The sequence below is a fragment of the Sander lucioperca genome, chromosome 8, assembly GCF_008315115.2.
Source record: "Sander lucioperca isolate FBNREF2018 chromosome 8, SLUC_FBN_1.2, whole genome shotgun sequence".
In the NCBI taxonomy this organism is placed as follows: domain Eukaryota; kingdom Metazoa; phylum Chordata; class Actinopteri; order Perciformes; family Percidae; genus Sander; species Sander lucioperca.
In genome coordinates this window covers 24365301-24389145 of record NC_050180.1, presented here as the reverse complement: position 1 = coordinate 24389145, position 23845 = coordinate 24365301, and the positions used below count along the sequence as shown (strand labels likewise).

The 23845-nt window shown below is 39.8% G+C and overlaps 1 protein-coding gene and 1 long non-coding RNA gene across 3 annotated transcripts; one reads left to right on the top strand and one right to left on the bottom strand.

Moving 5' to 3' along the window:
* Positions 1-708: 708 nt before the first annotated feature.
* On the top strand, positions 709-11204 carry arsh (arylsulfatase H). 2 transcript variants are annotated; one of them, XM_031299924.2, is made up of 11 exons: positions 709-821; positions 2536-2688; positions 3484-3605; positions 3719-3841; positions 5532-5734; positions 6938-7158; positions 7827-7963; positions 8287-8424; positions 8729-8888; positions 9497-9618; positions 9965-11204. In XM_031299924.2, exons 1-11 carry the CDS (start codon positions 817-819, stop codon positions 10372-10374), a joined length of 1794 nt encoding a protein of 597 aa, XP_031155784.1. In that variant the 5' UTR covers positions 709-816; the 3' UTR covers positions 10375-11204. The 2 variants fall into 2 exon arrangements, with proteins under 2 accessions (XP_031155784.1, XP_031155797.1); XM_031299937.2 differs by having other exon boundaries at positions 715-814.
* Positions 1272-23634, bottom strand: LOC116049896. The gene is made up of 3 exons (XR_004104933.2): positions 23444-23634; positions 6323-6330; positions 1272-1282 (listed from the first exon to the last, which is right to left on the bottom strand). It is a non-coding gene; the product is annotated as an uncharacterized LOC116049896 (long non-coding RNA).
* Positions 23635-23845: the final 211 nt, after the last annotated feature.

The window sequence follows — 23845 nt, the reverse complement described above, 5'->3', positions numbered from 1 at the left end:
GACATTTAGTGGAATAAAAGTTAGTGGAGCAATTGTTCCTTAAAAAGTGGAGAAGAAGTACAGCGGCACAAAATAGAAATCCTGAGTAAGGTACGAATATCGGTACATCAAATGGTGCTTCAGCACAGTTATAAACTTTGTTACTTTCCACCCCTGTGAAAAACATGCATGTATAAGTATGGATGGGATATAATACCATAGCAGGATAGCTATAGAGTGAATGTTTACAATAGTTGTTTGTTTCCATCAGCATCAGGAAACTAAAACAGAGGATGCCAACTATGATTGAGGAAGACTTGTGAGGTTCATTTTGCTGAAATTCTAAAACAGTGGTTCCCAAAGTCACTTCTTTTTGTGACCTCCAATCACAGGTTATGGCCTTTGTGTGGACATGAGTTGTGAAGTTCACCTGAAGAGCAGTTTTTTCTTCTAGTTCTGTTCTTCTTGGAAGATTAAGTACCTGCAGAGGCCAAAGCATGTATTCATTCTCAAGAAAAAGAGAAAAAAAAACATTATTTTGTGTTGTGTTGTTTTTCTTTTCATTTTTCTTTCTTTCTTACCATTTTAACCATTTGAGGGCAATCAGTGGTAATCACTGCTCTAAAATAGATAATTATTTCTTTGTGCGCATTTACTACATACATTACGGCAAATGTGGTTGTGCGCTCATAAGCCTGTCAATACTGTAGAGTCAGACAAGGAGGCGCGTCCTCTCTCCAGGGCTTCAGCAGAGGGGGGAGTGTGTCACATTCTTTAACTCTATACACACACACACGCTTGTAACGTTAGGTGAATGAATCAGTGCATTGTGCAGGTATGAGGTGAGTCCACATGGCAGGTTTACCTTTGCCTCTTTTTTAAACAACAGCACATGCAATGTCTTTTGACTGAACTACCGTAAAACCAGCTGAATTAACTAAAAATAAGTTACGTCTATCTGGCAGGCTGCAGACTGTGTTCACACTTAGCACCTTTGCTAGTTACCACTTATAGTTATACACTTGCAAACGTTTATTTTTGTTTAGCCTACTTAAAAAGTGCAAGGTGTTGTGCGTCGCATTCACTGCTATCAGATGACATCAGCCAGCACGACACAGGACAGTGGGGATCAATCATTCCTGGGAGATCAATTCCTGCTGAAAGAGGCAAATGTCCATTTTGTAACGTTAATATAGACGGCGCTTCCGGGTCTGAAAAGTGAAGCCAATGCGGAAGTGCCTTAAACCTGCATTCTATCTAATTTCCAGTAGAGGGTGACTCCACAACCGCAAAAAGAAGCTGGCTTGCATAGAAGTCTACGAGAAAATTACCCTACTTTTCACTTGATTTATTTATTAATTTATGGTCTCAATTGCAAATTTCAAATCTTCCCTAATACAGCATGATGTTCATTTAGTAAATTATGGTCCCAATTATTTAAAAATAGACAATAAAGCAGGGCATCCTTTTGGGTGGCTTCGCCCGATCTTTCGGATGAGGGGGTGGAGCTGGGGAGGATGACACGGCCAAGCCAGTGTCTCATTAGCAGTTACCTCATGTGTATCTATGGCACTGTGAGCTGTGAACTTGTTTTGGGTGTTGTCCATATTTTTGTCAAATGTTGACCCTCTCATTGTGTGATTTTTTTTTTTTATATCAAAGTTAATTGTAACATTTTGGTCGCCTTAAAACGTCTTTCCAGCATTCCCTTAAGGGAAAGTCTGCCGATTTTCTGTACTGCTGTACATGCAGATGAATGGCGTCACTACCCAGAGGTCTGCGTTTACTTGTCTATAAAACGAAGACTCGCATCAGAAGGGTTGAAAATTAGAAACTTTCTTTCTTTAGCCTTTAGCTTAGTGTAGCGCCAGTGGGATTGGTCACGTCATCCTCCCCAGCTCCACCCTCTCTTTCAAAGATCTTCACATCCACTTTAAAAAAAAAAACAAGATGGCGATGGCCAAATTGCCAAACTCAAGGCTTCACAACAGTAGTCCACAAACCAATGGGTGATGTCACTAACGTCCATTATTCAGTCGAGCTGACTTAACCGCAGCCACATTGTGTGTCATTCTCCCTATCATTTGATTGTGTTATAAATGTCGATGTGTTCTCCTTGTCGTTTGACTAGCTTACTTCTAAACCAATCTCATTGCACTTTTAGTGCAACTCAACAACCAGTTAGGCTGTCTTTGTTAAAATCAGGTTTGGATTTCCTAAATAAGTTAGCAAAATTTAGAAAGCAATTGAGAGGGCTGGGGTACAGGGGCAAATTTCTCAGGAGTCAGGTGAGGGTCAAGGAAAAAGGGTACCCAAAGTGGATCCTCACAATTTAGTCCAAAGTGAAATGTTTTGTCTGACCAACAGTCCAAAAGCCAACCCGAATATATTTAGTTAACACTGCTATAAAACAGAGGAAATTAGCACACATTTTAGAAGCTGAGGCTAGAGAATGTTTATATTTTGAATGATTAAAGGATTTTGATAATTGTTGCTGATTCATTTTCTGAGGATGGATCAATCGACTAATAGTCACTTTTAATTTTTCACCGTAAGGTCCCACCTGTTGGCACATCTTCTCTCTCTGCTGCTGGCAGCAGGGAGAGATGTCACAGGGAAGAAGGTAGACAGGAAGCCCAACTTTGTTCTGATGATGGTGGACGACCTGGGCATCGGTGATGTAGGATGCTACGGGAATGACACCATCAGGTCAGTTGTAACAAATGTGTTACAGTGCTGTTTCTGTGCGTTTCTTCCTTGTTTTCTCACCCATTGTCTGCTTCTATTCTTTTTTCTGACTTCAACTTTTCATTATCAAAAATGTATTTTATCATCATCACAGCCTGTTTATTACACCATGTCTGTGGTATATCAATATCTCTGTTTCTTCTCTCATTCTGATGCCTGGAATTTAATGTGTATTCATTTTTATGATCTATATGTCTCTATAGGGCCATTATTATAGCACAAGTTTGTATATGGAGAGTTGTACAAGTGTATCTCAATCCGTGAGTGGGTAATCAGCTTTGTAAATGTGTAAAATAAATTCTAAATGCATGTTGAGATTTGTGAATGTCTACAGGAATCTGCAAATGTGTAAAAGAATCCGTGTATACGTAATCCGATTTGTAAATGTGTAAAAAATATCTCTTGCACTTGCAAATCTGTATTCAGATTTGCAAGTGTTTGGAGATTTGTAGATATGTAGACAAATATGTAAATGTGTACATTGATCTGCATATGGGTAGAGAAATCTGTAAATGCGTGCAAAAATGTGTTGACAAAACTGTAAATGCATAAATAGATCTTATTGGCTGAAAAGTCTGTACTGCTCTGCTCGCACTGTGCCTCAATAGCAATACAGCCTACATACCACCAGTTTACAAACTGACAAATGTATTAAACACACAAGCATTGATATACAGTTGCACAACTCCACATGCATATGTCTCTGTTCTACCTATTAATTATACCTATGTATTTACACCTGTTCTGTCCCTGTAGAACTCCTAACATAGACAGACTTGCTTCTGAAGGGGTAAAGTTGACTCAGCACATTGCAGCTGCTCCTCTCTGCACCCCGAGCCGGGCCGCATTTATGACGGGGCGCTACGCACTCCGCTCAGGTAACAGATACTCTTAAACTTATTTGTCAGTGCATAAATTAGCCTTCTGGTCATATTTGTACGGTATGTTCCATATTGTTTTATTTTTGCTCATGTGTGTGTCTGTTGACTAGGACTGGGTAGCACAGGCCGTGTGCAGGTACTGCTGTTCCTTGGAGGTTCAGGGGGGCTGCCACCCAGTGAGACCACCTTTGCTAAAAGGCTACAGCAACAAGGATACACCACCAGCTTAGTGGGTGAGGTAACCTAATGTGATCATTTATTCTTTGGTTGTTCCCAGGTAACAGAGTTATGGACACTTCAGCCGGTCAGATATGCGCCATCATGTAGGTACTTGAAGCTTGGTCAGCTGTACAGGATGGCACTTGCGTGTTTACACCCAGCTAGGTGTATAGAATATAGAGTGTGTGTCTGTGCTCTGTGCTCGACTTCTCTTGGTCTTTTACTTGTGTGTGTTTTAGAAAGTATAAGAACAAGACTAGGTCAAAACCTAGTATGTGGCTGGACTGTGTACAGTGCCATATATATATATATATATATATATATATATATATATATATATATATATATATATATATATCTTTTAAGATAATAAATTCAGAACAGGATTTGAATTTATTTGTATTTTAAAGATAACAATGTTGTTTCTCGAGCAAAAACAGTAAAAGTTTACAACAACAACAACACACTATATAATCTCACTGGAAACAAAATGTCCATAAAATAAATATTATTCCTGAAATCAGAGAATAGAATCATAACGTGAGTATAAGTCTACTGTAGTAATACAAGTTTGCATTAGTTTGGAGTCACTGGGTCACATGACATGGAAGATATTGAAAAAACTGCAATCATTGTCTAATAAAATATTTATGTATAATAAACAACACACACATTAGCAATCCAAAATGAATGTCTGTTGAGTACCCAACTTAAAACTAATTTCACCGCGTTGTTCTATCTTCCCAACTGCGTCGCAAGTTATTGGAGCTCTGTGTTTGAGTATAACATAGCGGCACTGGATGACGGACTGCGGACAGAGCAGATTGAACGTCGGAGCTTATCAATGGTAAATGGTCTGCATTTACAGTATATAGCGCCTTTCTACCTTATCGGAAAAAGGGCATTACAGTTTGCCTCTCATTCCCCCCACCACACACACATTCATACACCAATAGTGTACTATTATCAGTACTACCGTCTTTAATAATTTAGCCCCAAAGCTTGGTACCCATCATTATAATATCACATTTGTTCAATCATTAATTTAAATTTGTAAACTCTGCATGTGTGTAAGAAGGCCATCTGTCTAGTGTGATCCAATGTAAAGATGTTACGTGACTTTAAATTAATTCACACTTCTAACATCCCTCAAAGATGATCTGAGACCAGCAGAGTATTCCATCTATATTAGCGGGTAATACAGTAGATTGGGAATGATTGGTCAATAAACAGAACTGCTGTAAGCGCCCCCTGAGGACAGGGCTGTCTGCGCCTATTCATTTCAAAAGAGCAACAGCCAATGGGGAAGCACCAACACTCACATCATCAATAACTCTGACCAAGGTTGCAACCTTATCACTCATTCACTCACTCAGTGACTCACTGACAGACTTTCATGTTTATAGGGCTATCCTCACTCTGCGGTACCACCCAAAACTTATTATCTCTCTTATAAGGAGGCAACTTGAGTGTAGTAGTTGCATCAACATTTTCGCACTTAAGCACCATATGGTTTTGCATTTTGGCAAATATACACATACACTGTTTTATGCAAGAGAAAGATGTCCATGTATGGAGGATGTTGAAATGAAACAATTTAGCAAAGTGAAAGGCTGGTGTGTGTTCACATTCCTGTATCTTCTTTTTGTTTTTTTTGTGTCTGGTTCTCCATCTATCTCTCTTTTTCTTTCTGTGTCTCTGCAGGTAAGTGGCACTTGGGTGTGAACTGTGAACACAGAGGGGACCACTGCCACCATCCGAACCAGCATGGCTTCAGCTATTTCTACGGTCTACCATTCACCCTGTTCAATGACTGTGTGCCTGGACAGGGGAGTGAAATCCTGGCAGACCTCCAGCACGCACTACAAAATCTGACCATGTTGCTTGGAGTTGGACTTTTTACACTGGTAAGGGTGATTTTGTCAGTTGGTCAGTTTAGCTTTCTCTCATTAGAAATTATCACACAAAGGTACATCTGAAAAAGACATATAGAGGCACATACAGTAATATGAGAAAAAGATGTCTAGAAAGCTACAGCTAGAAACCAAAATGAAAACAAAGAAAATTGAGAGATACATTTGGGTTAGCAGATGAAGAGGAAGAAATTGGAAAACAGAGTTGCTGTGCCATTCGCCCCAAAGCAAAATAACTAATGTGTAATCACTGAGACATGAGCCACAGGGTTAAAAAAAAAAAAAGAAAGATTGGAACAAAGCAGCAATTGTGAAATTCACAGTCACATCAGCCAGAAGTCTACTTTAGGGAAAAGCAAGTAATATCGAAACTCAGTGAAGACTTGGCGATGGCAGGTACCTGGTAGGATGAATGGGAACCAGCTGTGCCAAAAGTAGAGCAAACAAAAAAAGCTTGAAAAGAGGAAGAATGAACCAGTCCAAATAGAGAACTCAAGTTAGAGGTCCCAGCAGGAAGACAGAAGCCTATAAAACTATGCAGATCTAAATTTAAATACTGTACAGTATGTGTGAACAAAGGACACAATGTACTCTGTGTTTTACTCGCAAAAATGGGTAACTTCTTTGGTAATGGTTGGTGATGTCATCTAGTGGCAAAATCTTGGAATTGCACTCCCAGACAGTAAGATGAAGTGTCATGGTAGCACTATATTACATGTCCAATGCAATACAGTCCAACAGCCCTGCAATACATTCGACAATTGTGGAGATGATAATGATAAATATTGGTTGAGACATTATCAGAGAGATGTTAATTCAACAGTCATTTTTTAGGTTTTAGTTTGTGGTGATTAATTATATTATAAGGTGGACATATTTTTCCCCTTCCCTCACTGTGTATATACGTAAGGATATTTCACTCTCTTATGCATATTTTTTATATACCTTATGTATTCTTTATTTATATTTTTTATTGTTTATTTAGGGTTTTAAAGACATATTATGTACTTTTATATGCAACTTCACAACGCCATTAAAAGTCTGTGTTTACATCCATTGTTTTGATTGAGAGACCCATAGCAGCAGAACATTACATATTGTACATTAAGTAACTTCATTGAAGTGTCCAATGGCAGTGGTTTTATTTTGTGTGTGCGCCTTATTTCTAAACGCACTGTGTGTGTTATGTGTTTTCAGGTGTGTGTCCGTGTGTGTGGCCTCTTTGAAGTCAGCCTGTGGCTATTTGTAGCACTTTTTTTTCTCAGTATCCTAGCAACCGCTGTGTGGTATATGCCCTTTAAACTCCTGCCAACTTGGAACTGCATCATTATGAGGAACCAAGAAGTAATCGAACAGCCAATGACAGTGGAGACACTGCCCCAGAGGTTGCTGGGAGAAGCACAAAACTTTATAAAGAGGTATGTGTTGTTTGTTTCTTTTCTTAACATTTCTTCTGAAACAGAAAATGGCATCACTACCATAATCCCCTGAGTATTTACCACACCAGGACAGGGTATGTGGGATTGATTTGGAATAAACTGCAGTGCCCGTGTTTATGAGGAAATAAGTCCCTATGTGGCTCATTGATGTGTGTGTTCATTCAGAGGTTCTCAATCTTTGTTTCAGTCATGATCCCTTACAAGATGGAGAATATACCGGGACCCCTTCATGAATGTCCTTTGGAATAATTTGATGTAGCTTATTTTTTACAATTCTGTAGTCTGAGTTATGTGAAAGAACAACACAAGAGAAATGTATTAGAAACGATATTAGACATGTATTAAACATATTTGCAGATTATGAAAATGTGATTTGTAAGATTAAAAATGAACTATTATAGATTTTTTTAATATATATATATTTTTTGAACTATAAATCCTTTTAAGACAATTTTATATCATGATTTACTTGAATGAATCTGAAAACTTTTCACGGACCCCCCTGCCAGAGTGCCACAGACCCCTGGGGGTCATGGCACTTTGAGAATCACTGTGTTAGTTGATGTGGTTGTTTGTTTTGGACATGAGTGTCGCCTTATCCTTCATCATACTTGACAAAAAAAAAACGTATCTCCTCTTCTTTTCAGGAATGTTGATAATCCATTCCTCCTATTCTTTTCATTGGCCCATGTCCACACACCACTTTTTAAAACCCCCGCCTTTGCTGGCAAAAGTCGCCATGGTCGCTATGGTGATAACCTAGAAGAAGTTGACTGGATGATCGGTAAATATATTGGCATGCATTGTTAAACATTTTATACTGGCCCTTTAGTTTGACGCTGGTAAACTGGTCTGATTGGCCATCAACTACCCAGTGCAACATTTCACGAAGGTGAAAACATCCCATCATCACTGGGTTGTACCTATAGTACTCATCTGTGTGTGTGTCAGAGTTATGCTAACCACTAGAAATTACAAAACTACGAAAAATAAGACAGACTTGTCCTTTTAGCCTTCAGGAAAGTCAGAGAAATCATACTGTCCCTATCTGTTTATGGAACACTCCATATCCAACCATCTCTAATGCTATGTTAATATGCTTTCTAGGTAAAATCACAGAGACGGTGGACTCCCTTGGCCTAGCCAACAATACTCTGATGTACTTTACATCAGACCATGGTGGACACCTAGAGGGTGCTGATTCCATCATCGGCCAGAAAGGAGGCTGGAACGGCATTTATAAAGGTAGACATCATCTTACACAGTTTTTTTTTTTTTTTTAATGACAGTCACTTTAACTGCCATCTTTGATGCTGTCGTCCATGTATTAATCTGGTATTTGATCTCTCAAAACATCCATTAACAGTTGACAAAACATTAACAGCATAGGAAGTTGATGCAAAATCACTGGGGAAGTACTAGTAGTAGTAATATGTTCTATATTAGTTAAAGGAACATTATACCACAGGCATATATTTCTTACTGCATTTACTACAACAAAAAAATAGATATTTGCATTGTGTAATTTCTCCTAATCACTCACCTATAGGTGGGAAAGCCATGGGAGGCTGGGAGGGGGGGATCAGGGTGCCTGGTATTTTCCGCTGGCCTGGCAGACTGGCAGCTGGAAGAGTAGTGGACGAACCCACTAGCCTCATGGACCTGTATCCAACACTGAAATATTTGGCCAAGGACACACAACCAGACAGGTAAAGATTACGGGTGCTGTCTGTGTGTTGTGTGTACTCTCATTCATTGAGTCTTATTTGTTTCTCCAGAGTTTTCTTCTCTGAAAGGTTGAAAAGCTTCTGTATTTGTTGAATACAATAGTGTACCAAACCATTGTTTACAGTTACAAAAAGAGGTGAGAAAGGACCATACAATTACTCTAAACCAGAGCATAATAATTAAGGTCAGATTGTAGTCAGATGATTACAGTGTGAAGCCAAAAGTACCTTATTATCTGTAAACAACTGTGGCTTTTGTATCGGAGAAGGCTGCTGTGTGGAAACTGATTTAGCTCATTTTGCAAGCAGTGTAGGTGACATATGTACTATTTCATTTTTTTATCCTAACTTATTTACTTACTATTGATCCTGACATAACAAGCTTGTTCTATTCTGTTCCCAAGATAATTACTTTTCGGAATACACTAGTTATAATATGATCATTACAACGTGAGATAGTTCATTACTGAATAAAAGGCTTTCTGCCTGTGGTGTTGTGGTAATGGTCTCTCCCTTGATTTTATAGTACAATTGTATCTCACCTTTCCCCTCTTCCCTCTCTGTTTCTCTTAATAATACCTCTCTCCCAGACAATCAGATGGCTATAACCTCATGCCACTGTTGGAGGGGAAGGTAGAGCGATCAGAGCATGAATTTATGTTCCATTACTGTGGAATCTACCTGAATGCAGTACGCTGGCACCCACCTGGAAGTAAGACCACACATGTAGACATAGAGATGCAGTCAATCATCTAGCAGACATTATAAAGGTCTGATGTTTTGTGACATTTTGTGAATGGCAAAACCTTGGACATGCTTGTTTTAACATGAATGTAACTGAGAAATCTGATGAGGGATGGGTATTGTTTAGATTTAGCTCTAACAATTCCTTTCTGTGTATCAGTTCCAGTTCTTATTGAATCCTGAATCTGATTCTTGGCAAATTATTTGACAAGCAGAGGCACCAAAATGTGTTAAAAGCGTGCTTTAACTTGTCACAGTATAAACCATAAACATGTGCATGTTCACATCTTCTCCTGATTGGTGTTTCCATCCAGGTGACTCCGTCTTCAAGGTGCACTTTTTCACTCCCAACTTTACTCCCCCGGGAGCCGGTGGATGCTATGACACTAAGGTCTGTCTATGTCATGGAGAACATGTGACGCACCACAGCCCCCCGCTGCTGTACGACCTTTTCCACGATCCCTCAGAGTCCCGCCCACTGAAACCTGATACCGAGCCACGATACGCTGAAATCCTCGAGCAGACCGCCAAAGCTGTGGAGAGACATCGAATTACCCTCACAAACAAGCAGGCATCTGATGATACTTATTCGCACCCCAACGCAGATGCGCCCAGCGTTCAAAGCCAGATGACATGGGACAAGATTCTGTGGAGACCCCTGCTTCAGCCCTGCTGTGGGACTTTTCCATTCTGCGGCTGCAAGGAGGACACAACGCATATTTAAGGAAAAACTCCACCAGATGGTCCTAAAAAGTTGTAAAAAAAAAAAAAAAAAAGCTTGGTAAAGCTCCTCTGGACTCTACAGCAGAGTTATCACTTTTTTTCAAGAATAGCTCAGGGTGCATTCAGGAGCTTTCACCATTCAAAGGTTTCAGAGCATTTCAAAGATGTGACAGTTTGACCTATAGACCTAGTGTAAAATGTAATGTAGTTATAGTAATGTGTCAGGCAATGCTTTGTTTAATCTAAAATTTAAATTGATTGAACAATGCAATTAATTGTAACTAAGTTTGAAATGTAGACAAAAGTCCATATCGCTCGATGGTGTTTTAAGCCCCCAACATTGACTTCAAGGCACCTAACCCTAACCTTAACCCTCGCAACGCCCTAACCATTGCCTAATCCTAGTGCCTTCCAGGCAGTGCTGCCTGGAAGACGACGTTGGGGGCGTAAAACACCAAACACCATCCATATCGTGTAGTGAAATTAAAATAAACAACACACCAAAGTTAGTCAAAATTGACTAAACTTATATTATAATGAAGTCACCCAAAATCGATGGAAAGTATTGAAACTGATCAAAATGAAATGAAGATTAAACAATGCATTGACTGCACTATACATGGAGTAAGTGCATTATTACATACACATGAATGCAAAAGTGCCAAAAAAGATGCATCTTCGCTTACATGAAGGGGAAGTGTTTTATTTCATGTGTATCATTTATTAAGTGAAGGATCTGTTCAGTTGGTGCCCTTAATTCTTACAATAACTAAGTAACATGAAATCAGTGCTTTAAGTATCTGTGACAATAAAATGGATATTCAAAATAACTGCATTTCTGTCACATTGAATACATAATTTAATTTTAGTTATTTCCCCCTGAATTGTATGAGCCCTTTGTTAGTGTTTCAGTCACTCTGCTTACATCCAGACTGGTAGTGAGTTTATCAGAACTGTCGTAATGCTTGTGAGTTTTTCTTTCATAGCTCTACAGTCAGTCTAACCTTTTGGTTAAGCAGGACTGAAAACAGGTAGTAGTTTAGACTGTGCCATTAGAGGGCAGAGTCAGACCGTGTTTGGATGATAGCTATCTGTGCTGTATGTTTGTATGAGAGAGAGAGAGAGAGAGAGGATTTCAGCTCCGTCACTGTGGGCTCTTGTACTGTGGTATGAATTATGCCTAAATAGCAGTATTATATATTTTCGTAGCACAATAAATAAAAGGATAAATCGTGTTGGTACACATTGCGAGTGTAATATATGAATAAAGCACGTAACATTTTGATTATGCTGTAAAAGTATAATATTGCATCAGTAGCACTTGGCTGGAGGTTACAAATGAAATCCCTCAAAAAAAATGATCCATCCCTCCTGCACCTGTTTCCTTCTATCCCTGTTTTTCTTAATTCTTCTTAATATTCTCCCTCATCATTTCTTCCTTCCCTTCTATTCATCCAAATTGTTTTGGTGATAATATGATACTTGTTGATCTCTGAAAGAGAATTTTCCTCTCACTCCCCTTCATTAATGTCCAAGCACAAGGTCAGCTGCAGAACAGCATTGCTCAAAGACATTAAGGCAGGGTGGATGTTGTCCCCCAGGCTGGCCTAGTTTGTACAAAAGGACACCATATGGCTCCACAGATCTTCAGTAATAAAAATCTGTGTAACTCTCTGTGAACTTCTCCATCATCAGTGTCATCATTGTTGATTAACATCATCATCATCATCATCATCATCATCATCATCATGCTGCTCTCGCACTCGTCTCCCTCCAGCAGTGGCTGGTTGTCAAAACATCAAAGTCTAGTCTACAATTGTTCTCCTTCCTGTCCTCCATCTCCACAAACAGCTTTCTTCATCTCCTGCTCCTTGTTGTCCTCCTGTCTTCCTCCTCTCCCTCCAGGAATTCCACCCACATCTGCAAGTAAAGAGGGGATTTTCATCATCATCATAACTAATCGTTGCCATCACGATCATAGTATTTACTTCTCTCCCTTTCAGCAGTGCCCCCTACATCAAGCACTTAGCAAGTTCATTATGGTAGCCACTCTATATCTGTAACAGTAAGTCATGCAGTCGACCATACATGTTGACATTTGGCTGTACGTCAAAGTTAATGATGGCTGGTGGAATAGAATGTTGCTGGCTGTACATCATGTCACACACACACGTAACCATGTGCACATGTAACCACATAGAAACACACATGTGTACACAGTTGCAAATGCACACACATGCTCGTGTACCTACATGCACACAGTATATCATGTTGTTTTGAACAGTTCAGTGGCTTTCTGTAAGGTCAGTGTTTCAGGAGAAGCCATAAAGCATTTTTTACAACCCCCTGTTTGACACAGAAACACAACTTGAAAAGATGTGATTATTGCATGGCGACTTAAACACTGGAAATAGCTCTCTTGTATTAATATGCATGTTACACAAACTGTAATAGCTAAGGGGCTGTTGCATTGTTTTGATTTAGTTTTGTTGTGCCTATAGTTTGGGTGATGTTTAGAATAGAGGTCATTATAGAGCAGAGAATGTTTTTAAAATTAATAGTGTCAGTCAACTGTGGCAGAATATCTTTTGTTGTGGAAAATCGTTTTAACAGCTTGGCAATTAGTTTTTAGTGACAGTGAAAGAATGGTAAAAAAAACATTCTAATACTGACGTTTTAAATGTCAAATACACACATACACACACACACACACCACAATTATTCTATTAGTCAAATGTTGTACTGCTTTTGAATGACAGCAAACAAGTATTGTAACCTTTTTTTTTACTCTTCTGATGCTTCACTTTTGTGCATTTTTACCTCAAGTATGCACTCCAGCTTAATAATAAACCACTATAAGAATAGTTTTTCTGAGAAGATTGATACCACTCTCATGTCTGTGCTTTAAGTGTGAGGCTGGAGCTGTGAGGCAATTAGCCTAGCTTAGCATAAAAAATGGTAGAAGGGGGAAACAGCAATGGCTCAGTCCAAAGTTCAAAAATACTCATACGAACACCTTTAAAGCTCAGACATTGTTATCAACACGTTATATATTGTTTGCATGATTTCTTGGTGAAAAACTGTGGGGTGGGGTGACTTCCTGGACTCTTGTCGTCACAGTGAGGTTGCCAAGGGTGGTACCACTGGACCTACACAGAGACCTAAACTATATGCTGCAACTATAAGCACCTAACCACGCTATGCTTGGAGATGCTGCACAGACGTGCTAGGCAGATGGAAAAACTGTTCTATAAGAAATAGTGGGCAATTACCCCGAAAAACACAAACAGAAACTGTGTTTTTCGGGGTCCAAACACAGTAGCTGTGTGTTGGCTTTGGAAGTGTGGGAAGGAAAGAAAAAGATAATCTATTTATATGCATGAAAATGAGGGCAGAGTCTCCATGGCCAGCCTTACTGTTCTGTTCGGCTGAGGTTTTGTTTAAACCACAACTGACCTCTGTGGTCAAGCCATCAAAACCATTACAATCTATGCCCAACACAGCGTGCACTCTTTGCCCTCTTATGCCTTTTATTATTTCCTTAAAATTAAAGCTAACGTTGTGTGCAGTGGGCTGAAAGGCCCGGGGCCACATGACTGGGGAACTAAATGAAAATCACAGCATAATGTTAAAAAGTTAATGCATTGAGGGGATGCACATTTCACAGATGCAAGGTTTCTCCAGAACACAATATACAACTTACATCAGTCCACTACTTAATTCTCAAACTTTTCTTACCAACCATTCTAAGACCAATATTGCTCCATCAATCAGTGTTGACTATCTCTCTCTCTCTCTCTCTCTCTCTCTCTCTCTCTCTCTCTCTCGCTCTCTCTCGCTCTCTCTCTCTCTCTCTCTCTATATATATATATATATATATATATATATGTGTGTGTGTTCTTGGTCTCACTGACTGTACCATAAAAGATTGCTGTGGCAAAGGACCCTTGCATCACTATTACATTAGAAAGCACGGAAAAAGTGTGTGATGGTGAGAGTGTCAATGTGTTTATCAATGAATTAGGCTTTTAGAGAAGGTGTTTATACTGCTATTAGTGCCGATTGGATTTGTGTGTGTGTGTGTGTGTGTGTGTGTGTGTGTGTGTGTGTGTGTGCGTGCATGCAGTATCTGTCTTGATGTGTAAGTATGTATGTTTTGCTGTATGCTTATTTATATCATGAATATCAGTGCAGCAGAGGCAGATTTTTGTGCATGTACGTATGATTTTGTGAGATTATACAGCATGTTGCCAGCAGCAATAGGCCAAATTGTTACAGTGTGAGATAGGCTCCAGGGGATGAAATGTCTCTGCTGGGGAACTTTCACTATGCACACACACACACACACACACACACACACACACACACACACACACACACACACACAAGGACGCACCCATACACTAACTCTGACTCTAAGCCTTTCTCTCTGCATGTCTGTACTCTGCTCTTGTACCTAAATGTAGATCTTACTCTGATCCCCAAGACCTGCGGGTGAGTTGTACTGCACCAGACCGTGTTGTGTTTTTGTGCATTTCTGTGTTTGGTGTGGTACAGTGTCTGTGGTGTAAGTTTGTGTCATGCTGTGTACCATATGGCCAAAATTACCCCTCACAGGGGAAAGAGCCTTAGGCAGGGAACAGGGCATTTGGACTAGCATGTCGGCACATACACACATTTACACACTCCTGTGCACAGATAATCAAACCACAAAATGTAAACAAGCACATGCACACTCTCCTCACACATTTTCTCAATAATGTAGACATACCTAATAGTGACAAACAAAACACTTTGGTTACTACAGTAATTACTGCTCTCACAGACACACAAATACACTTGTGCACATGCACAGTCACAATCCAACACACTACCTCCCGCAAGCTTTAACATTCAGCCCATTTTGGCTGACAGGAAGTGTTTAGTGAGGTGGGGTTTGATGAGGAACAGATAGCTAAATAACTAGGCTAATGGGACAATTGTAGCCTATTATACATACACATACAGCAACTGCGCTTAATCTCTCTTCCTGTCCTCTTAAAATTACAGAATTTGGCTGCAACACTATCATCTGTTATTCAGTTTAGCCCTCAAGAGCAACAGCTTTCAGTGGCTGTGATGCTGAGGCACGCTTTGATTTAGGGAGGAAAAAAAGAACTGCAGCAAGATGCTAAATTACTCCTAGTTAGTAGGACACGTCCGAGTGGTGTGTGTAATTAAGGAGAATTACAGGTTTTCAAAGTGAGACCCACTCCCACATCTAACACCTCGACCTACATACACACACACACACACACACACACACACACACACACACACACACACACACACACACACACACACACACACACGTATACTGCGTCCATTTGTCCATTTCAACTCAGACAGCAGATGTCCCAGTGATGTTAGTCACCATGTATAATAGGCTTCCTGAAAACTACATGTATGGCCTGCATATTTTCACTTTTCACATCTTACTTAGTGGTTACTTTACCACTAAGTAAGATGCAACAGATTCAGGGTTTTCATTTTATTGTTCCAGACTTTCTTTGTTAAAGCACTCAGTTTAGTCTGACGTGAAATAGGCAAACAAATACCACATGGTGCGCGGAACTCTCAAGATCACTGTGTGTGATCATGTTGTAATTTTTAGGCACCTAAGGCACAAGAGTTTGAACATTAAATTCCAAACAAAATATGAAAAGCCATAATCATCACTGTTTTTTGTTGTTTGAATAGTGAAAGCAAAATCCATGTGGCTTTCCATGTTTGAACTCGTAATGTGGCAGAGAAATCAAGGGAGAAGAAGAAAATGACTTACTAACTATGCCACCTGGGGAATTTCACCCCAGGAAATACATACAGTAATACTCGGAAATGTGTGACACTAATTATTATTAAGGAAACTCGTTTAACACACAGGGTGCACATGTTCGAAGACAGAGTACATTTTGTTCACAGAAATTAAACAAAGAGGAGGAACTGAAAGTAGCTGCAGGAGGAAAAAGGCCAATAGATTACCATTTCAAAGCAATCTAATCTAAGAATCTATAGGAGGTTGTATTTAAGAAGGTAAACCAATTCTCCTCAAGAGGGGGAAGTTGCCTTCCGACAGATTTAAATAAAGAAATGAATACAGGAAATTAAAACACACCCAATTCCTGACAAAATGTTAAAAATTTAGACCTTTTGTGCCAACAACATGTACTGTAAATACACCTGAAACCAGTTTGAAACATTCAAACCAGATATAGTAGCAGATATTATAACTCATCATGACAGGGTCCAGGCTGGTGAGGAGCAGAGGGATCGAACGTAGAGCAGGAATGAATAATGGAAACATGGTGCGATGGTCAGTGAAGGAGGGAGGGGTAATGTGTGATGGAACGAATGATAGTGGCAATAGAAGGCAGAGAATGGAGGCATAGCAATAGGAGAAGTGCTTGAGGTGTGACCAACATGATACAGACTGGGTGATGACAAATTGAAGAAAAACTCTGCCTTTTTATTCTCATGGGAGAGAGAGAGAGAGAGAGAGAGAGAGAGAGCAGGAGTGAGGATGGAAGGAAGGGAGCAAAGTTATTCTTGTCATACTGTTTCATGCTGTATGAGAGGGATATTGACAGAGAGATGAACAGGTGGTGGAACTGAGAGAAGCACTCCATACCGGAATGATTGGGGAAGAAAATAAGAGGAGACAGGCTTAAGTATGGATGAGTAAGAGAAAATAATTGCAAGATGCTGATCAAAACCTTAAGGGTCTGACTCCAGGGATGGAGAATAAAAAGTCTGAATAACAAAGTACAATGGCAGCAGGGAGAAGATGATGCTTTTGGAGAGGTAGGCTGAGAAAGTTTCTCTCTCCAAAGGGAGAGAGAAACTTTAGTGATCCTCCACAAAACAAGGAACAATGTGTATAAATAAGCAAGAAGTAAGGCTGTGTTAAAGAGATGCAGAAGTCTCACAGAGGAAACAAATACAATAGGAAAATACACTATACAGTACGGCCAAAGGTATATATACAATCCTGTTTGACATACCTTCTAGGACTGTTTTTCATGGTTTTGGGCCAGTGGTGTAAAGTAACTAATTACATTTACTTAATGTTTTTTATTTATGCTACTTGATACATCAACTATCACTTTTATGTTTTGAGACCTTTAGATCCTAGTAGGGATGGATGTTTGGAGAGGAACATCTTGAAGGAGAATTAGTTATGACAAGAAAGATTGAAGGAGTGCAAAGAGGATGCGGCATTCTTGAGAGATGGCAGAAAACTGATAGAAGTGTTTGTCATCACTAGAGAGATGAGAAGAGGAGAGGAAGATGAACCGAGGGATGAGAGAGAGAGAGAGAGAGAGAGAGAGAGAGAGAGAGAGAGAGAGAGAGAGAGAGAGAGAGAGAGAGAGAGGCAGAGAGAGAAGCAGAGAGGAGAATGGACATGAAGAGAGATGGAGAGGGGTTCAGGGGGCAAATAATGACAAAATGACAAGAGGATGATCGAAGTATGGGTCATGTTTACCCACAGGAGAGGGAGAGTGAGAGAGATGGCGAAGAGTCTGGAGGCGGAGAGGCGACAGCAGACTGAAGGGTCACTCTGTTTATGGGGAGAAGGAGAGATTGAGGGATATTGATGTGAGGAGGGAGGAGAGAGATGAAGAGAGACAGCTCGGGATGGAGAGAGGGCCTTTGGCTCTGAAAAGAGAAAGGGATGATGAAGCGAAGACGGGACAGAAATGATAAGAGCCTGAGAGCGGGTAAACACTCACAGAGAGAAAAGACATTGAGGGGAAAACAGAGAGAGAGAGAAGCTGAAATCCAATAAGAAAATGGAGTCCACTGCACATACTCAGTTCTTTGATGTTCTGGAAAGATGCAGAAAACATGAGGGATCCAGTTTGTAGCAAACACTGTTTTTTATCCAGATGAAGGAGTCGGCAGGGATTGAAAGAAGAAACATGATTTATCTGTGTGTTATAAGGAAGAAGTACAGACAGAAAGAGAGAGATGGTTGCAAAGTCAGGGATCGGAGTTGAGAAAAAAAAGAGATGAAGGCATCACCTGCAAATATTCAGATCTGGGTTTCGACTGTGAATAAGAGAAGACAAAGATCAGAGCTAAATGTCAGGAATTGGATGTAAAGATAAAGCAACATTTCCTGCTACACTGCAGCTTGTGTGGAGACATATGAACCAAGTGTGTTAGCAAAGTAAAATACAAAATGACCAGAGTCAAGATTTAACAAAATTTCATACTTACTTGGGTGAAAACTATAGCCATAGGAGCCGCAAAAATACATCAGAGCATGTCGGAGCCTGACTAGATCTCATCTTATCATTAATATTCTTTCTTCTGGTTTTTGTTTGTTTCTTACATTCTAAGTTTTTATATCTATACTATAAACTTTGCACAGCATGCTTTAGCAATTTTGTACTTCATTAGGTCATGCCAGAGACCATGTTTCAAAGGGGTGACTTCTCTGCAGGGAGAGAGAGAGAGAGAGAGAGAGAGAGAGAGAGAGAGAGAGAGATGGACTGAGTGAGAAACAGATAAGTTAGGGAGACGAAAATGCTGAGTCACTCCGTTGGGAAGAAAATGGTGGTAATGAGTGAGGGCGAGGCAGCCAGGGGTGGGTGAGAACAGATAAAGGGGACGAAGGGCGGAGCGGGGGAAACGACGAAGCAAGAGAGAGAAAATGGGAATGGGAGACTGAGGAAAAAGAGGGAAGAATAGAGAGATGGAGGGAGTGGTGGGAGTGAGGTCATGCTTTTGCAATCGTCAAACATATGTAGGTCATCCCTTTTTTTCTCTTGGATAATTTGGACTTAAAGCACACCTGTTTCTTACTAGTAATGACATGTTGAAATGTGCCTCCAGTGTGTGTGTGTGTGTGTGTGTGTGGGGGGGGGGGGGTTGTGGTCCTCCAAACTAAACATCAAAATCGATTCAACATTGATCTCATGCCCCTATCAATAGGACAACAATGTTTGCAAATAACTGACTTCTCTACTCTCTCAGCACCAAGCCCACTGATTCCTACTGAAGACGTAAATCTTTCAAAACTGGTCATGAATATATACTACAATATGTTTTTTTGAAGGCTTTTTTAAAATACTTTTTTCAGTTGCGGAGTATTTGGTGAGGTAGTATTTACAGCAACAGGAGGACAGGGTACGTACAATCGACTTCAGTGACTACAGAGAGGGCGTGTAGCTAAATAAAGAGAAAAGAATCCACTCTGTAGAGTTCCCTGCAACTAGCAGCAGTAACAGCAGGGAGCTTCATTGAACAACTCTCAAGGATGGACTCCTGAAGTTTTTAAATGTTGGACGACAATGGGCCAAGAAACAATTCAATAATATCCATCACTTTCCTTGGGCCTTGTGTTTCAGGTGTCATTCATGTATTTAGCTTTACTTCAGTGTGTCCCGCTCTTGGACCTACATGTCCTCTTGCCATTACAGTATGTAAAACTGCCCAGGCTAATTAAATAAATGATTTTTTTCTTAAATTAACAGATAATATTATCAGAGCAACTAACTTCATCTATGTTAAAGGAGCTTTAAGTGATGTTGGGTGACGGCACCGCTTGTTGACGTTCAAAGTATTTTCAAACAAAACGAGGCTAGCTCGCCCCTCCCTCCTCCTCATCCCATCCCCTCTCCCTCCCTTCCGCACACTAACCCCCCAACCCCCACCCCCAAATCCTTCTTGTCGGTTATTGGCTGGAACGTTTGGTGGTGCAGGTTGCCGCAGTTTATTTTTGTTGCTGTTTGTGGAGCCTGGCCTGTCTACAGAGACTGCTGTTTTTTACAGTGGGTTCAGGGGACAGGCAGCTCACGGATAGTGAGGACATGTTTGCTGTATGTGACAAAAAATGTTGTAGCCTAAAAAACGCATGACATTGCTTAGAGCATCTTTAAAGTTACAACAGAGTCTTGTAGTAATGATAGCCTTGACGACAGCATGGAGAAGTAGGGCTGTCAAAATAACGCTTTAATTTCGATTAATTAATCTGAGAAAAAATAACGCGTTAAAAAAAATAACGCAGATTAATCCATTCCAGCCGTTCTAGCCACCACTGGACTGTAAAATGAAGGAGGGAGACGAGAATGTGCTGCCTGGATCATTAATTGGAACATTTACTTGTAAAAATCTTCTTCCTGCCAACCCTGGCTACCGAAATCTGGTGCCACTGATATGTCTGCTCTTCTCTCTGATGCTCTGAAACAGACGGCAACACAAACACCGCTGCACAGGACGCTAGTTAACACTATACTCGACAGCAGCTAACGTTAGCCTACCGCTAGCTAGTAGCTGGATTAAAAACGGTTAAAATGCTGACAGCTAACGCTAAACGGTGTAAAGTTTGACTGTGTTTTAGCCGTCGGAAAAACAACACAGTTCAATGAAACTGGTAAACTACAGTCTCGTGGTGCATTTGAAGTTATTGTAAATGTCCTTTTCCCACCTGGTGGTTGTTTTTGTCATTCAACAGCAATTTATTAGTGAAATAAGTTATTGTTAATGTTATACATTATTATTAAATCATTTAATTTTGACCATATGGCCTTAGCAATAAACAAGCCGTTCTTTAATGTCACCAACTGTTGTTTAGTACCCTTTTTTTTTCTTTTCTTTTTTTACTTTCTTAAAAAGTATCGGTTCAGGCACCGTTAATTATGTATGCGATTAATTTTGATTACTTAATTACAGAGTATGTAATTAATTAGATTCATTTTTTTAATCGATTGACAGCCCTAGTTTAAACCCAATAGCTGGGCACATAATGTGGTGTCACTGTGATCTGCCATCCTCATTCAAACCAGCTAAACTTCATCAAGGCAAGGCAGCTTTATTTGTATAGCACATTTCAGCAACAGGGCAATTCAAAGTGCTTTACATAAAACATTAAAAAGCAGTTAGAAAACGATAAAAAAAAACAAACAATTAAAACATCAAAGTGCAGGTAAAAATGATTAAAAAAAACAAAACATTTCTCTGACCACAGGTCCTTTTGGCTCCGGTTACTTGGTGTTTTCGTTACCCATTACAAGATTGCTACTTTTCACTACGATGTAGCTGTCGCTACAAAGCTTAGTTTAATCTCGGTAAACCTTGCTAAATCCAGGACATGTGAACTGTCCTGGATTTAGCAAGGTTTACCGAGATTAAACTATCTCTGTCTCTTCAAGAAATATCTGACAAATTCACAGACATTGTCGTTCTTATTGACCTAGTTCACAGACTAAATCAGGGTGGAGTGCGGCAATGGTGCTCACTCATTTAGCTGTTGTGACAACATAAAAATAGAATACATTTTTAGAAAGCGTCTGGCAAGGACAAAGCAACAATCAACTCCAAACATACCATAAAACACTTTTCAATTAGATGTAAAGGTATTGCATTTCCAGAAATCTGTTATTTGGACACAAAGACCTCCACCCTTGTGTTTTCCAATGCTCTGGAAAAAAATGGGGAAGACACATAGAAACCATGTAATCAGTTGTTTTTCCCATTGTAAAATATTTCTCTCCCTATGCGAATGCTACAGCAAATGATATGTCAAGAATATTCTGTACCTAAGCTAAGTGAGCAGGAAATGATATCAGCTGTGAGTGCGAATAAATATTTCACATACTGTATGTCTACAACAACGCACACTTACAATAACTGTTTTTAAACATTTTAATGCAATTCGTCACTGACTCACATTGGGCAGAAAACTGCTGCTGCACTGCTTTCAGTGGGCTCAGACACTGACCTCTGACCCCACTGCTCTAGTGATGGCAACACAGGTATTTTTGCCAGTGCCAGCTGAAAAACACTGGTCTCATTGCATCACTGGGGTGTGGCCAGAAAAGTTTAGATTCAATGTTGGATTGCCATTCAAAGTTATGTAATGCAAAATCACTTAAATCTACAGGAATCTGAAGAGTATAAACATACTAAAGATTATGCTCTGTGATATTTTGCAATGCAGTTTTGTTGACATGATGTCAGATAACAGTATCTTTGAGAGAAACTCTTGACTTTTGTCTCTGTAGTCAAAACATTGTGCATTAAGTATAGCCGGAGTTGACTGGCTCTTATCTCTAAGTAGCTGCTACAAAACATGAACAGCATTTGAACTGACAGACCTTAAAAGTCTTCATTCATCAGGTGTTCCTCATTTCAAGCCAATCATGGTCCAACTTTGTTACTGTTTATAACAATGAGGTTATTAGTTTAAAGGGATGCTTTACCGATTTAGCATTAAGTTTTGTATCAGTAGAAACACTGTAGTATTTTTGAATGACCGTGCTTCCCTCCCTCATGTCCCCCTGAGACGAGAGATCTCTCTATTGTGGGTCTGGAAAAAAGTGATGACGCAAAAATCATCATTTTCCATCATCGGAGGCATTTTTGCCCAGAGGCAATGGACTGCTTCCGCATGTTTTTAACCCGCCCATAGTGGGTTGGACTGGGTCTTTCTCCGAAAATTTCCGAGCCAAAACATGCGTCAGCCATCTTGAATCCTCGCTTACTCCCTTCTCAGCAGATGATAGATAGATAGATAGATTTATTCACCCCGAAGAAAATTTTAGAACAACAATTATGTGCATTCAAACTACCGCACATGTGTACCACCGGGATACATTGGTACAGATCGGAGAATATGCAGGACACTTTATTACGACTTTATTATGACTATTCAGCTACCAGGCCGGCTGCTCTGTCGCCGGGTAAGACTAGCTAGTGGAGGTGGGCTGTGTTAACACGGACTGCCTGGTGCAGAAATGGGGTGCTTGTATCCAACTAACTGCTAACTGCTGGTGGAGTTTGTGACTGTTAAATGCCGACCATTCTACATTCCACGCAAATTTTCGGCTGTGTTTATACTTGGTACACCAAGCGCTAATGCTAGTAGCTATGTGTTAGCTGAGCTTTACGGAGCATATGTGTGTGCACTAAATGTAGCCTGTTTCGTATGTTGTTTTTATATAATGTCGTTTTTATTTATTTTTAATTGTGTAACCACTTGAGCCACGGTGAAACGTTCGTGTATATGGTTGAAATGACAATAAAACACAGTTAAGTTGAGTTGACTGTCTCACTGTCTGTCTGTAAACGGATGCATGGCTTGGGAGTAGATGCTAAAGCAGCAAAGCAAGTGCATTCTGGGATTTGGTGTCTTTCATCCACATGAGCCAAAAACACGTTTTCTGGCTTTTCTTGGCCTAGAAGCCACCAATTTCTAAAAGAAATTCACATTTCTATTACATAAGTGACCCAATTTAAAGATATATTCATCATTCCAACGGTGAAATATCCCTTTAAATACCTTTTTTTTTTAACTTACTTGTTAATTTAGAAAAGATCAAGATGAAAACTTTTCAAGATCATATACTGTACATGCATATACATACATATATACTATATACCTCCTTTATTTTTGTTTTTCACCCCATACAAAGTCCCATCACTACTCA